General features: G+C 47.4%; 1 protein-coding gene across 2 annotated transcripts in view; it reads right to left on the bottom strand.

The window, feature by feature from the left end:
• Positions 1-16,536, bottom strand: part of NUP98 (nucleoporin 98 and 96 precursor) — a 61,054-nt gene that overhangs the window by 3,927 nt on the left and 40,591 nt on the right. For both annotated transcript variants that reach the window (XM_038765754.1, XM_038765763.1), the window contains 11 exons: positions 15,802-15,979; positions 15,184-15,348; positions 11,030-11,212; positions 9,038-9,194; positions 6,425-6,854; positions 5,433-5,665; positions 4,527-4,796; positions 3,542-3,699; positions 3,160-3,303; positions 2,724-2,863; positions 903-1,124 (listed from right to left, as the gene is read on the bottom strand). In XM_038765754.1, coding sequence (XP_038621682.1) covers positions 903-1,124; positions 2,724-2,863; positions 3,160-3,303; positions 3,542-3,699; positions 4,527-4,796; positions 5,433-5,665; positions 6,425-6,854; positions 9,038-9,194; positions 11,030-11,212; positions 15,184-15,348; positions 15,802-15,979 — 2,280 coding nt within the window. The remainder of the gene's footprint in view (positions 1-902; positions 1,125-2,723; positions 2,864-3,159; positions 3,304-3,541; positions 3,700-4,526; positions 4,797-5,432; positions 5,666-6,424; positions 6,855-9,037; positions 9,195-11,029; positions 11,213-15,183; positions 15,349-15,801; positions 15,980-16,536) is intronic.

Genomic DNA, 16,536 nt, shown 5'->3' with positions numbered 1-16,536 from the left:
GCAAAGTTGAGGTTGGATAATATTTCCAGGGCTGAAGGAAGCTAAGAGGTCAAGGAGGACTAAGATGAAGTAGAGGCCATTGGGTTTGGCAAGAAGATCATTTGTGACCTCTGAGAGGATGGTTTCTGTGGAATGAAGAGGATGGAAGCCAGATTGGAGGGTCAAGGAGAGAATCGGAGAGAAACTTGAGATAGTGAGGAGTCAAGGAGTTTGGAGGGGATGGGGGAGGTGGAATGGTGTGAAAATGGCCTTGGGGAGCAAGAATGAACCCAATTCCTCCCCATTTCCCAGAGAGTCTTGGTGAGAAGATGAGGCCCTCTCTAGAGAGAGAGCAGCAGGGAAGACTGTGTCATCTGGGGAGGACCAGTTTCAGTGATGGCGAGGAGAAACAGTGAATGGGTCAGAAACAGATCGAGGACAAAGCGAAGCTTTCCCCAGATGGAGTGGGGATTCCAGAGGCTGCCCTTGGCAGAGGTTGTGAGGGGGAGACTGGGGGAGAGGATGGTGTGAGGAGTCCCACTGGTCTCACTCAGTATCCCAGGATTTGAAGAGCACACCCAGACCATTGCACATTACCACCCTGGGGTCTGCCCCTCCCATCAAGACCACTTCTGAAAACCTCATGTTCATCACTGAATCAGTATGCAAGGCCTGAGCCAACTCTGCAGCAGAAAATGAGCTTCAAAATGGCCCGGAAGCTGGTAACCTTGAAATAGCGTTCGGAGGATCTATCCCTCAACAACACGCAGCAAGAGAGTCACAGAACCAACATGGCTACTCCTTCCCCACAGAGAGGTGTGCGAGACTAATAACCACGGTCACCAAAGAAATGCTGGGAAGACCTGGACTTAGCTCTGAAAGCGCCAAGTAAATGGCGGTCAGAGTTTCCCACCCGTACTCACAGAGGGCTGGGTATGTGCAGCAGGACGAAGATGGCCCATTCCCAGAGGCCCTCGCTCTCCAGCTGGGCAGCGTAGCTGGCATGGAGCACTCCCTCGCATTGCTCCGAGAGGTGGGTGTAATTCAGGGCACGCAGCACTTCCCACAGGTGCCAGCTCAGGCGGTAGTCCAAGGGGTCGGAGGTGATGCTCTGGGGGTCCAGTAGCTGATGGAGATCGTAATGTCTGCCGAGGGAAGGGAAGCGGTTAGGAGGAAGGGATGTGAGGTGAGAAGGAAGAGGTTGATTCAAGCCTTACGGTGGTGAGATAATAATAGCGATGGTATCTGTTAAGCGCTTACTAAGGGCCCGGAACTGTACTAAGTGCTGGGGTACATAGAAGATAATCAGTTTGGACACAGTTCCTGTCCCACAGGGGCTCAGGATCTTAATCTCCTTTCTGAAATCAACTCCCCTACCTTATATTCCAACTGCCATTTCAGCAATTCTTGACCACCTAAATACTCATGACCTCTCTGTATATATCCTAATATACTCTATTACTCCCTATCTGCAATTTTTTTCAGTGTTTGCTTCCCCCCTAGAGAGCAAAGGATCAAGAATCAGACCTACTCCAGTGCTTAGTATGGTGTTCTGCCCACAGTAGGCATTCATTACATACTACTGATTGCTGAAGTCACATCATGTGACTGTTTTTGCCAGAAATTGCAAATACTAACCAAGAGGAATGGCTTCCAGTCTGGCAGCTACTCGGAAGTATTTATTGAGCACTTACTGTGTGCACAGCACTGTACTAAGTGCTTGGGAAGTACGATATAACAGGTTTGGTAGACATGTTCCCAGCACACAAAGAGCTTACCATCTAGAGGGGGAGACAGACAAACTAAATTATGAATATAAGTGCTGGGGATTGAAGGTAGGGTGAATAAGGCGTGCAAGGGTGACTCTGAAGGGAGACGGAGATGGAGATGGGTAAATGAGGGCCTAGTTAGAAAAGGCCTCTTGTGATGTGGTGGGAGTAGTAGCAATGGCAATTATTAAGTGAAACAATTATCAGAGAAGCAGCGTGGCTCAGTGGAAAGAGCCCGGACTTTGGAGTCAGAGGTCATGGGTTCAAACCTTGGCTCCACCCCTTGTCAGCTGTGTGACTTTGGGCAAGTAACTTCACTTCTCTGTGCTTCAGTTACCTCATCTATAAAATGGGGATTAAGACTGTAAGCCCCCCAAGGGACAACCTAATCACCTTGTAACCTCATCAGCGCTTAGAACAGTGCTTTGCACATAGTAAGCGCTTAATAAATGCTATTATTATTATTATTATTATTATTTGCTTACAGAGGGCAGCACACTGTACTATGTTCAAGACACAGTCCAAAAGAAGTAAAAGACATGCCAACAGAAAGATATTGACAAGAAGTGGAATCAGAAGTGTCATCAGAAAGGAAAATCTGCATGCCAGGAAAAGAGGCTAGGGAGAGAAGAGCTGTTTTAGGCTGAAACCCTGGGGACTGCTTCAGAGGAACTTTGCTCTAACACCTTCTAGTCTTTGAGTTTGCTGTGGGCAGGGAATGTTTCTATCAACTCTGTCTTACTGTACTCTTCCAAGCGCTTAGTATGGTGCTCTGCACACAGTAAGTGCTCAGATACAATTGACCTCTACTTTTAAAAATATTAAAATTACCCATTTGGTCTCCAAGACCAATGGAAAGCTTTGTTTTACAGTTGCATGCTAAAGGAATTCAAGATTAAAGTCCTTACTGCATTTGTTTGAAAAGAAATATAATAACAACAGCAAACTCTTTTAGGCGTCATGAAGCTCACGCACCTATCACTGTAGAGTTTCAAAAGGTGAAAACAAACATCCCTTAGGGGTCGCTTGGTGTCATCCTCTTCGAATCCACAGCCGGAGTCCTCTATGTACGGAGGCAGGGGACAGCACGCATATCTTTCATTCTCTGAAGTGTTCTGAGGAAAGAGATGGTAAAAAAAACCCTGAGTACTATGTTGTTTACTTAATCTCCGCCTTTAAACTCAATTTCAGATTCATGTTCATAATGTGAAGCTTCCAAACCCAACATTTACACCTCAGCTGGAGTACCGGCACACTGGCTACTAACTGCGGTAAGAGCAAAAAACCAGCCAATTCATACCACCGATCATTCTGAGCTGATTTCGGTAAGTCTTGCCTTCATCCAGGCAGGGGGTTAGATCAAGTGAACACTCCAGGTGTGGTTTGTAAAGGCTCTGCCTGATGCTCCTACCTGAAATGCTTCTTCATACATGCCAAGAGCTGTGGAAATAGATGCCGTTGGGGGCAGCAGGTACCAGAGGTGGACGGCCACGGAGCGCTTCCAATCCAGCTGGGAACAGACGTTGATGCTTTTCTTCTCCGAGAGTTGCCATACCTGTAGGTGGTCCCCAATCAAAAGGTTGCATCACATGGAATGGCTCTAAGGAAGTACGGCGTTCAGAGCAGCGCTCAATGAACACCACTGAATGACCGTCCCTCTTGACTGATTACCCTTTCCTAAGACATGGGGGTCCAGGTGGCCAAGAAGGGCACCTCCAACACGATCCAATCAACCACAGTTCCCCACACATCCCGTGAGTCCTAGGGGTTTGGGAAGAGGGGACGAGACTTACCGGTTTCCCAGCCAACAGAGCAAAGATGCGCAGTCTCTCCTCCTGGATGAAGGAATCTGCCTGGAGCCGGTGCCAGTCCACCAGCTGCATGGTGAGTAGCTCGCGGACTTGCTGGCTGCCCACAAGCTGGGACAGGAGAAGGGCGAGGCGGTGGTCACCTGGAACCAAAAAGGCCTTATACAACCCCGAGAGCCCACGCAGGGAGCCGGCGGCTAACGCGAGCCTGGTGTGGCCACTGAAAATCCAAGCCTCCAAAAGGATGCCCGAGAAACTTGACTAAAACTTGGCTATGAAAAGCCCTCCCTTCTACTGGGAGCCTTTCCCTGGCAACATCTTTCTCCAATCCCCCCCAGCCACACCTGGGACCTACACTGACCTTCGGAAAACTCCAGGGATGTTGGACCACGACTGTGTGCTCGACCATCTCTGATAATAATAATAATGATGATGGCATTTATTAAGCACTTACTATATGCAAAGCACTGTTCCAAGCGCTGGGGAGGTTACAAGGTGATCAGGTTGTCCCATGGGAGGCTCAGTCTTCATCCCCATTTTACAGATGAGGTAACTGAGGCACAAAGAAGTTAAGTGACTTGCCCAAAGTCACACAGCCAACAATTGGCGGAGCCGGGATTTGAACCCATGACCTCTGACTCCAAAGCCTGGGCTCTTTCCACTGAGCCACACTGCTTCCCGATGGTTTGAAAGCCCCTTGGAGAGGAGGGCCCTGGCCTTTCCCACACTGTACTCGGTTCCCAATGAAGCACTTAGAACAGTGCTCTGCATACAGTATAAGCTCAATAAATATGATTGAAATAATGAATGAATAAACGACTGAATTGAATAAATTAAGGTTAAAGACAAGTGAGGCAGACAGAGCTCCCACAGGAGGCCTTCCGGACAGCACCTTGCTTCCCTGCTCCCCACGTCTCCAGCACCCCAAAAGACGACGAGGCTCCCGCCTGCACCAGTCCATGTTTCCTACCTGCCTGCTGGGCGAGTCGGCAGGCCTTGCTGATCTTCTTGCCAGTGAGGTAGCTGAACACGGCCTCGATGGGATGGTCCTGCCGGGACAGGGCAACCTCTTCCTCGATGTGCTCGGCTGCCGTCTGTGACAGCCAGCGAGAGAAGGCCCTGCGGCGCTCCAGGCCCTTGGTGTACTCGCTGGGCTCTTCCAGCCGGCCCTCCAGCTCCTTCAGGTGCCCCCAGATGGCTTCACACAGTGTCCACGTCAGGCCCCAGTGCTTCACCACAGCTATCGGGGGCAGAAAAATGGAGCAGGGCTCAGGAAGCTGATCCGACGCAGCCCTGGGACTCAGTCCAGGATGGAAATGGACTCTCCGTGCAGGCTGGGTGGGGTGGGGGGAGAACCACCCCGATCCCCCCTAGGTGGGACCGCTCTGCTCTCCTTCATGCCTACAGGGGTGTTCCTGGTCAAATCCATGTTCAGGGCGAAGCAGACACCCGTCGGGCCGTTCTCCCGCCTGCCCTCCCAACAGGGTCCGATTTTAACTGTGGTCCAGGGGTTGGGGGGGGTTGAGGCTCAGACTGCAGTGGTTGCTCTGCACCCGATAAGCACTCAATAAATACGACTGAATAAATGAACAAGTGCCAGGCCAACACTGCTGGGGCCCCGGGCAGTGTGTCAGAGAAAACAGCGCGGGTGTCTGCTTCCCCCTCCTCAGCTGTTCCCTCTACCCAGGTGGATCTCTGGGGACGGGTAAATGGGGAAGCCTCGCACGTTATCGAAGGGGCTTCTGAGGAGAAATCAGAGTTCTTCCTCTGGTTTTGGAGGCTTCCTCTCATGTAAACCAACTGCCTCCCAACGTGGGACTTTGTGAGATCTCAAGATACGCTCTCAAGGGATGGGGGAGGGGGCCTGGATACTCACGCTCCAGCTCAGCGGTGGCTTCTCCCGACAGCTCTCTGAGCCAGTCTGCGTAGTCGTGAATGGCCGCTACGCCGGGGTTGGGGGTGATGAGCGGACACGGTTCGTCGATATGGACGGTGCTGTGGTTCAGCTTGATCTCCAGGGGTGTCTGGTACAACTGCGGGTCTCCATCCAGCTTCCTTTGCTTCAAACTCAGCTTCTCCATGTGCACTTTGAATGATGATTCTGAGAGTCTACAGTCGCGGGGAATAAAATTAGTCCGAAGGATTTTTTGCGGAGTGAGACACGCTTACGGAGAAGATGCGACAACCTCCAGGGGTCTACAATCTGAAGCAAACACTGGGCATATTTTCTACCCCTTTCTGTTACTGTTGAGAGAGGAACTGCTGTTTGCCCAAAATGGCTGTTTACTAGTATCTGAGTGAGCAAACTGTGTTCTTCCTAACAATTCAGTTGAATTCATGCATGAAGGGGGCACTGCTTCTCTCAAAAGAATTAAAACTTAGAAGCAGTGTGGTCTAGTGCAAAGAGCCTGGGCCTGGGTTCTAATCCAGGCTCTGCCACTGGCCTGCTGGGTGACCATGGGAAGGTCACTTAGCTTCTCTGGGCATCAGTTTCTTCATTCGTAAAACAGAGATTCAATACCTGTTCTCCCTCCCCCCTAGATTGTGGAGTCCCATATGGGACAGGGTCAAATCTGACTATTTTGTAATCTACCCCAGTGCTTGGCGCATGGTAAATGCATAACAATTGTCATTATCAATTTTCCTCTGAGCTAATGTACTAGGAAACCAAATGGCATGAGACAGTTGCTGTGAATCAAATAACCAATTTTGCCCTTTCCCTGGGGGTAGAATAATACTTGTGCTTTCACTCCATCCACAAGAACAACACCTCTCCCTAGGTCACGAGTTTCAGCGGCTGGGGCTGAAGAGACCCAAGTGGAAATCTGCACTTCCCTCTCTTCCCCAAAGGAGACAACTTTTACTCACGATTTGGCCGCTACCGGGTTGGGCAGAAATCCGTATTCCAGAGCCTCGACGTTCGGAAGCTCCTCAGATTCCCCGAACCCACTCAGCTGATCACCACTATTGACGAGGGTCCAGTTGGGGCCCCAGCCCACCCGAAACGAGCGCCCCATGAAGAGAGCCATGTCCATCAGGAGCTTCCCCTTGCCAAAGGTGATGGATTTGTCGAGGGGCACCAGGCCGGGCTGGCGACGTGCCCCCACTGTTTTCAGCTGGACCTCCGGGGCAGGTGAGGGCACCGTAAACACGGAAGCCAGGGGAGTGGGGATGCTCCAGGGGGAGGCAGAAGGCAGGCTCCCCAACGAGGATGTTCTGGGGTTGCGACATTCTTGCACAGAGGCACTTGTGGGGAGGAAAGGTGCGTTGGAAAACTTAGACTGGAGCAAGCCACCAACTGAGAAGAGAAAAGAACATTAGCAAATGAACACTGAGAGGCATCCACGCCAGAGCTTAGAACAGAGCTTGACACATCATAAGCCCTTAACAAATACCATTAAAAAAAAAGGGGGGGGGGCGGTATGCCTAGTGGGTAGAGCACCTGCCTGGGAGTCAGAGGACCTGAATTCTAATCCTGGTTCTGCCTTTTGCTTGCTGTGTGACCTACGGCAAGTTGCTTAACTTCCCCATGCCTCAGTTACCTCATTTGTCAAATGAAGGTTAAGACTGAGAGCCTTACATGGGACAGGGACTGTGTCCAACCTGATTATCTTATGTCTACCCCAAACCCCAGTATAGCGCCTGGCATGTAGAAAGCATTTAATGAATACCATTTAAAAAAAAATTGGCAAGACTGCTTTCCAAGGATCAGTTCTCCATCCCCCCCATCTTACCTCCTTCCCTTCCCCACAGCACCTGTATATATGTATATGTTTGTACATATTTATTACTCCATTTATTTATTTATTTATTTATTTATTTTGCTTGTACATATCTATTCTATTTATTTTATTTTGTTAGTATGTTTGGTTTGTCTCCCCCTTTTAGACTGTGAGCCCACTGTTGGGTAGGGACTGTCTCTGTATGTTGCCAATTTGTACTTCCCAGCGCCTAGTACAGTGCTCTGCACACAGTAAGCACTCAATAAATATGATTGATGATGATGATGATCTCAAGCCTACATGATGACCCAACTTAATAGGCAGAGTGCTCTTACACCAAATGCAAGCCTGCAAAATGGCAGTGGATGGGTGAGGTGGGGGAAAAAATTGGCTTTTTTTTTTTCCAGTCCTTTACTCTGGGGCCACGAGAGTGATCAGATGGACAAGTTGCTCTCTCAGAAGTCCTGCCAGCCTGTGTGTTCCGTCATCATCCTTACAGAGTCCCTTCAGGGTACAAGATGTGGCCTTTGCACTATAGAATCATGAATCTCTCCAGCTGAAGGGAATTTAAGTTTGTGAGTCAGCCATACCTTCCGGGTCCTTGTCTGTGCTAAGCACGCAAAATAGCACAGTATCTTAATGCTCACTTAGCTCACTTAACGGCCAGAGTCCGATTTGCCTGTCCTCTCTAAATCTGGGACTTTGGAGGCAAGGCAAGCCCTCAACAACTTAGACCACAGGGCCTTAGGGTTCACCCAGCATCGTGGGACGTTCATGCAGGGTCACGTTAAGAATTGGACACAAAGAGAAGTTGAGAACATTCTACCTCCTTGCTTGGCTCAGAGGTTAGAAGTGATTTGGCAGCAAGTTCGTCATAAAACTAGAGTTAGAAAAGATAATCAGATTTACTCTTGATTTGTGAACTGCCAAGTTAGCTACCCTCTGAGAACCAACCAACACTATTTAGTAGAGAGCACTGCATTAAGAGCTTGGCATAGTACAATACAACAGAGAACTGATACGTAGTTGTAATAACATCCTCAAGTGCCCACTGAATGCATGCAGTGTATTTAAAGGTTGGGAAGTGATACAAAGCAGTGATGCAAGTTACTTGCTTTAAAGAGCCAGAAATCAATTCCCTTCCAATTTCTAACAGAAACTTTGAAGAATTAATTGTGTCTGCTTTCAAGAGCTTAGTAAATGCTCGCTGACTGACGGCCACAAGTGCAGCACATCAGCTCCTGTTTCTGTGACAAAGACTTTTAGATGAAGTGACTCAGGCTGTTTGCCAATGGTTTCTGTCTAGAGCCTGGATGGGCAGTCAATTCCCCAGAGCTGGAGCTAGCCCAAGGCATTTGATAAAGCCTGCTGGGCTGGGTTGGAGCCAGACACTTTGGCCAGAGGTCGCCCCACCTCGCTCTGCTCTAGCTGCTGATGCCAGTGGAAGCCTGGCCCGCCGCGATCCAAAGACCAATAGTGAGTGGGAGCGGCTACTAATAAGTCAACGGCAGAGCACCATATTAATCGCTTAGGAGAGTACAAAAGAATCGGCAGAAATGTTCCTTGCCCAAGATGAGCTGAAAGTCTAGAGGACTAAAACCATGGCCACTTGGAGCCAGGAAGATATCGTGGACACAAATGGCTGCCATTTTGGCAGAGAAATCGGGCACCAGATCCAAATGTTGGCTCAGTTTAGGAGGAGTCTGGTGACCCTGTGGTTTTCTGTGGTGTGACCAATGGGATCTTGGATTAAGCATACCTAACGACCGGGCCTTTGGGGTGTGTGATGCTGAAATGGGGAGTCTGGGAGAGCAGATCTCGTGAGACGTATCCATTTTCGACGGAAATCTGCCAAAGCGCTGATCCAGTACCAAGTCCGCATCCTCTTCATCAGCAAGCAAGGACGCTTTCATGATCTAGAGTGGTGATAACCGCAGAGAGTGAGTGAGTCAACCCTGTCCCAGTCTCCCAACCCTCTAGGAAACCAAGCTTTCTGGCCACGCAGCATTGACATTTCTCCCACAGTCAACCCAACGTGGAAATCTGGCTACATGGGTCGCAAGAAAATAATATAGTCAAATATTAGACTTGACCTCCCCAGTTCACCAAACAAATCCCAGATCTCAGGATGGACGACAAGGTTATTGAGCCACTAGCCAGATATGGCCTACTGGATAGAGCATGAGACTGGGAGTCAGGAGATCTGGACTCTAATCCTGGTTCTGCTTCTTGACTGCTGTGGGATCTTGGGTAAGTCATTTCACTTTTCTGAGCCTCAGTTTCCTCATCTGAAAACATGGACTCAATATCTACTCTCCCTCCCCCTTAGAAACTGTGAGCCCCATGTGGTAAAAGGATTTTCCCAGATCTACCCAAGTGCTTAGTGCATAATAGGTGATTAAATACCACCATGACGATGATGATGATGGTAATAAAGTCATGGACTGAAGCCCATCTTATAGATGGGAAAACCACATAATCTCTCTCTGTCTTACTTTCTCCAAGGCAATGACAGCTAGATCGCCTCATCAACAGTATTTACTGAGTGTCTCCTGTGAACAGAAGATCCTCATAGCAGCTTGGGGAAATGCAAAAGTAGAATGGCTGATCAACACTCTCGAGAAGCTTAAAATCTAATGGGTCCCGTCCCATCTTCACACTCACAGCTTCATTCACGACTATTTTACTTCTCAGAGCCAACCCTGGGCTATATACCTGGGCCAGGATTTTGCTTGTGGCAGTTAAACGTGGCATAAAGATTTCCTTTCAGATGCCCCAAGAGACAAAATAGCTGTCCTTCAATTATGGGGTCCGCAGACCGTGTACTGTAAATGCCAAGTGCCAGTGTGGCTGAAGAAGTCAGTGCTACAAAACTGACCCTCCTAACCACACCATACACCCCACACTTGTGTCCCATGTGATGCTGACATTTGGCTTTTGGGGCCTGGCTTTGTTTTTGTTTTAGTCTCCCGATCCTAAGGCCGTTTGGAAAAAAGCATCAGATTCATGGAGTAGGGTGGAACCAGAATTCCAACATGGTGCTATAAAGGCCATGCCTTCATATGGGCATGATCTTCAAGTGGATCAAGCAAGTGGCGGCTGCAATTCCCTACTGCCAAGGGAGAGTGGTTAGAAATAGCACTGCTCCTTTGAGTTCACCTAGTAACGGTCAGGGGCAAAAAAGCGTTGCCGCTTCAACATTGGTTTGGCACATTTCAGGAGATGTAAGTACAACTACCCAAGGGGAAAAAAAGCCACCCCGTATTCCTAAATCACAAGCATGCTGAAAAAATAGTACTCTAAAACACTCAATAGGCTGTTACTCCATTCCTCATAGAAAACCTTTCAAAAAGGGAAAGGCAATTGATGGTTCTGACTGGTTCAGGGGACTCTGTTTAAAGGCAAGGGGGCAGCTATGAGACCCAAGAGTCTTCCTTTTTTGGCTTTATCGTCTTATTTTGGCTTCAAATCAACACGGCAGTGGTGGGAGGAGGGAGGGGCATGGCATGGAGGGCAAAGATATTCCTCTTATTCTTTGGGACGAGATCTGAGGCAGAGAAAGGTTTCAGTGCCTGGGATCCACAAGTCAGTAGCAGAGAAAGCCTGGTTTGGGCAGGGACTGTCTCCCTTTATTGATGAATTGTACTTTCCAAGCCCTTAGTTCAGTGCTCTGCACACAGTAAGCGTTCAATAAATACCACTGAATGAATGACCTAGTATTCCCACGCCACCCAGCAGCTAAAAGATTCACCTGTAAGACGTGAGGGTTCACGCCCAGGGAAGACGCGATGTGGCTCGAAGCCGATACAGGCTCCTGCTCCTCGGGAACGATTTCTTCACACATGGAATCCAGAATTGGCTCCTGGGTGATATCTACCATATCGCTGTCCAACTCCGCCACCTTCCCTAGCTGTTCCACGTCTGGGCTCTGGCTCTGCAGACATCAGAAACAGAGGGGGAAGTTATGTTAGAAGGTGCTAGATGATCCCATTCAGTCTCCGCCAGCATCACAGAATGAGATCACATCAACAGTTAGCAGGAGTGGCGGCGCATTGCTGGCTCCATCTGGGGATGACATGAGATTATTCTAAGATCGATAATGGTCCGTTTCACTTCCTTCCAAATTAGTGGTCAATTTTCAGGGCAGTATGAGCTTCCCTGCTGCTCTCACACTATATCTGTAATTTATTTATATTAATGTCTATCTCCCCCCTCTACACTACGCTTGTTGAGGGCAGGGAATGCATCTTCTTACTGTTACATTGTACTTTCCCAATTGCTTAGTACAGTGCTCTGCACACAGTAAGCACTCAATAAATATGATCGACTGACTGACTTTTCAGTCAGAAACCCAGAACTTCCAATCTCGTCAGTCTAGGGCTCATATGATCCAACAGACAAGTAAAGCTTTCTGCTAAGTCATCATAAACTTTCTCCAAAGACTTCACTGCAATCTCAGCACCTGGAAGAACCAACCACATTGCCTTCCACCACACAAGAGGTTATTTTTCACCTTAGGTGGGAAAATACCCCAGAAGGCATAGAATGGATGTTCTTAGGGCTACCACGCATCTAGTTGGCCTCAAGTGCTACATTTACAAGAGAAATGAAAAGACTGCTACATTTTCCTTTTCCAAAAAAGAAGGTACATTTGATGCTAGGACGGGGTTTTCCATGGGATTTTAAAACAGCAGACGGTCTGTACTTTTAATCACTTTATTATGTTTTAATGCTATAATCAGAAACAACTGTTTACAGGTTAGAAAAGTTAAAAACGCAGACACAAAATAGGCAGTGTGCTTCCAGTCACCGGTTCAGCATTAATTCCCCAAATTCATTCCATGAAACGGGTACCTCATTACGTAAACTAATAAACGAAGCCAACCAGAAGTGCACAATGAGTAAGAACACTGATGATTTTCCGACTGCCCCAAGCTCTGAAGTTCTACCTTCTCTTCACTTCGCATTATTTTTACCATGCTGACACCAAGTGAGCTAACACTGCATGCGTACACATGCACGTGTACATACTACGTACAACACCACCCCCCGAAAAGAAACTTTTCCTGACAGTGGATGAAAGGTGATGTGATCTTGTTCTTCTGCACAGTTACAGGATGTAGGTAGATTAAACACTACCAGGCATTTCTTTTTTAGATGATGACTATGCTTGTAGAAAGAACAAAATTTGAAGTGAAAAATCCCTGGGACAAGTATGAGATACCCAAGCCTGGAGTACTGAGAACAAAAGCAGCCTCTAAGGTCCAGGGAGTAGTCCACAGTGGCCAAGATAAGGAAATTGAGAGTGGCTAAAATTTCTGCACTTTTTTTTTGGTATGGTATTTGTTGAGCACGGTACTAAGTGCTGGGGTAGATATAAGATAATCAGTTTGAACACAGTCCATGAGGCTCACAGTCTTAACCCCCTTCTTACATATGGGGAAACTGAGGCACAGAGCTGTTTAAGTGACTTGCCCAAATTCACACAGCAGACAGGTGGCGGAGCTGGGATTAGAACCCAGAACTTTCTGATTGCCAGGCTCGTGCTCTAACTACTAGGCCATGCTGCTTCTCATATTGTTGACCAGCTGCTAGAAGGCCCTAATTCCACATTTGCCAAGAACTGCTGGTGTCAGAGAGTCTGAAGGCAGCTTTGGAGTTAGCATTGTTATGTTTGGAGCACGGCTGAGGGGCCAAGGAGAAACAAGTTGGACATGAATTCACTGCTGAATTGGAATGTATTTTATCTTCAAATTCAATATTCCTTTGAGAAGCTGCCTTGTCAAGCCTAATAGAGCAGGAATAATGAAATGACCAGTAGTCAGTAAAGTAGCCTAAACAGATGGGGCTAGCAGTGGGGACACTCAGAATCAATGGGGCTCTCTGTCTCGATAAGAGGAAGGCAACCGCCTTGAATGTTTGCGGGTTTTCTTGGTGAGCGTCTGAGGGTGTGCCCAAAAGCTGCAATTCCAGTGGAACTTTTCAATCAGGTGTATGCATATGTAAATATATATAAAAACGCCATTGCTTCTGATGTTAGAAGATGAGGTTATGACCAGGAAGCTATTTGTGTGTGGGTGGGTTCTTTCCAGTTTGAATCCATGCAAAGATGATCTTGTGCTGGGCTGCATTACTAGCTACTTTAGAACCTGGTGCTGTTTCCCATTACATTCGCATTAGAGGCAATGCAAGGAGCGAGGATAAAGGATGTGCGCGTGCGCAAACACACCACAGTATACCAGCCCCAAATCAATCATGAATTAAACTACAAGTTAGTTGAGACTTTGAAGTAAGGGCCCCCAAAATGACCCCAAGAGGCTGAGCATAATCACTACCCAGAGATTCAGACCAAACCACATTCTCAGTCCAGGAGAGCTGTGGCACTCCTTTAGTGTCTGTTGATAGCTATTGGGGAAGTCTGAAATAAACAAAACAAAAAAGCCCTACAAAATTGTGAACTAGCCACTCTGAAAACAATTCTCCATTTAAATCCCACAGGCTGCCTTCTTGTCAGGAGTCCGTCTCCTGGATGCCGCTGACATACTGGGGTGGTGGAGTGTGGGGGACTTCTCACACTGCCCAAATGACAGGGTCCTGGGAGGCTTCGTCGAAACTACCATCTGTTTGCCAGAAAACTGACCAGAGAGCAGGGGACACCTAGGGCACAGAATTATGTTCCGGGGACACAGGAAGCAGCACACCCACCTGATCACTTTTCTTATCCCAAGAAGTCATAGCAACAGATTCTCTAAAGCCCGACTCGGCTAAATACCGAAATCTTTTGTCTCCACAGATCTAATGTTTTGGGTTATTCTGATGGCTCTTTAAACTGGACACACACACGCTTCTGAAAAAGGGAATTTCACTTTTCTTCCTCCCGCTAAACAAATCTTGAAAGTGTTCAAGATGTCAAAGGAGCCATTCCAAAAATAGTAAAGAGTTTACTTTTCAGGAGTCATTTTTATGCAAGGCCAACACCCCCAAGAAACAGTTTTTCACAGTTGAAAGGAAGGGAGACCTTGCAAAAAAAAGGATTTTAAAAGGCAAAAACAAGCAAACCCCCCCCACCCTACTTAGCTTTCATTCAAATGACACTACAGAAAAGACACGTGCTACCCTCAACTGTCACACAAAGTGATTCTTATCAGGGCTGGAAAGAAGAGCACACAAGAGTTCTAAATGTCACAATCCATATGTACTGTAAATTTAAAAGGAGTACAAATCTCCACCCTCACCTCAACCACATTAGAGGATCTAAAACCTACACTTTATCTTCCTGTAAAAAGTTTATAAGCAAATACACGTCTGCTGAAGAACAAGCAAATGAACTCCCCGGCTCGGACTATAAACTCATTGTGGACATGGACTGCATCTGTTTATTATTGTCTTGTATTCTCCCAAGCGCTTACTCCAGTCCTCTGCACACATTAAGAGTTCAATAAATATGACTGAGTTAAATGGCTTGAGCAAAATGTTGGGGGGAAAAAAAAGGTCAGTGCACAAAGCCAATTTTATTTTATTTTTTAAAACCAGCCAGGGAAAAAGGCGGGGTGAAGGATTATATTTGCACATACAGAAGATGCTCACCCAGGAATGGTTTCTCTCTGCATTAGCCTGTGCAGACAAAACGGCAGAGTAAAGATCAAGCAGAGAAATAATCAAGTCTGTGAGGAGGAGATGGGATGGAGAACGAGTATCTACACAGAAAGAGGCCAATTTTCTTTCCGAGGGAGGATCCCCCCAAACCCCACGGCGAGATGAGAAGCACCCTCCCTCCGTGTGTCTCCAGGTGGTTCTAAATTGTAAACTCTTCCGGTTCTGCCGGATCACACACCAGGCGAGCCCTGGTGACCGGCTATCTCCCAACCTCCATTTCACGGCCCCAAATCACTGTCCTTTCTCTACCTGAGACGGAGGGGCCGCCTTGCCACTTAGAGCCATCTGCAGGGGTCCCGTTTGGCCAGGGGGAGGTAGAGGTGCCGTTTTCAGTTTCTTCGTCTCCGTTTTGGATGGCTGATCTTCCTCGTCTTCATCCGAATCTTGGAGGCCGTACTTAGAGAAGTGGGAAACCTAGAGGAACAAGAACTCAATTTACTCCCACTGGGTACTGCTCCCCCTCAGAGAACTCTCTTGTTCTCAAAGCCAAGTTCACAAAGTTCAAAGCTCAAGTGCTCAAAGGAGTCCAGGGATCTACTCAAAACAGAAACATTAAAACCCAATGCCAACAATTTTCATACTCATAGCTCCAGAATTTCTATGACCACCTACTGGAGAAAAACTCTCCTCCACCCACACAACTTCTTATGGTTTGTCTTTTCAGTGGCTTTGGCAAGTGTAGACAGGGAACGTGTCTACCAACTGTTGCAGGTGCTGTCCCAAGATCTTAATACAGTGCTCTGTGCACAATAAATACCACTGATGATGGTACTGATGACAATGAACTGGGCCACCCACCCGTGAGAATTCTTTCTACTTTTCCCGAAGTCATTCAGGTTATACATGGTCAGAACTGAGGAACAATACCTTAAACACCCACGAGCCGGTCTCGGGTCGGTACTCCTTGAACTGGGCTCCTTGTTTCCGGGAAACCGACTCCAGTCTCCCTTCATAGTTGATGTCGGCCAGCCGATCTGGACTCTTTATTAAGCACCGAGATGTTTTGTCTGTCGGCCAAACTCCATCCAAGGTTACCTCGGCCCGCCTGTTGAGCATATCCAAATTCCATTTTAAACGATCCCTACTCTGAGCTTTGAAAAAAAACCATACCTCAGTATGCGCCAGGCTGAATGAGATGTAATAACAGTGGGAGATTTAATTAAAAATCCTAGAACTGGACTTGAGGAGTCTAAGCGCTTAGTACAGTGCTCTGCACACAGTAAGTGCTCAATAAATACAATTGCATGAATGAATGAATCAATCAATCGTATTTACTGAGCACTTACTGTGTGCACAGCACTGTACTAAGCGCTTGGGAAGTACAAGTTAGCAACATATAGAGACGGTCCCTACCCAACAGTGGGCTCACAGTCTAGAAGGGGGAGACAGAGAACAAAACCAAACATATTAACAAAATAAAATAGAATAGATATGTACAAGTAAAATAAATAAATAGAGTAATAAATATGTACAAACATATATACAAATATACAGGTGCTGTGGGGAAGGGAAGGAGGTAAGACGGGGGATGGAGAGGAGGACAAAGGGGCAAAACATATGCAAATAGGACAGTTCCCTGAATATTACTAGTACAACTGGTAA

This window comes from Tachyglossus aculeatus, chromosome 2, assembly GCF_015852505.1.
Source record: "Tachyglossus aculeatus isolate mTacAcu1 chromosome 2, mTacAcu1.pri, whole genome shotgun sequence".
NCBI lineage: Eukaryota > Metazoa > Chordata > Mammalia > Monotremata > Tachyglossidae > Tachyglossus > Tachyglossus aculeatus.
The sequence above is the reverse complement of the archived record's forward strand: the minus strand, read 5'-3'. Positions and strand labels throughout refer to the sequence as shown.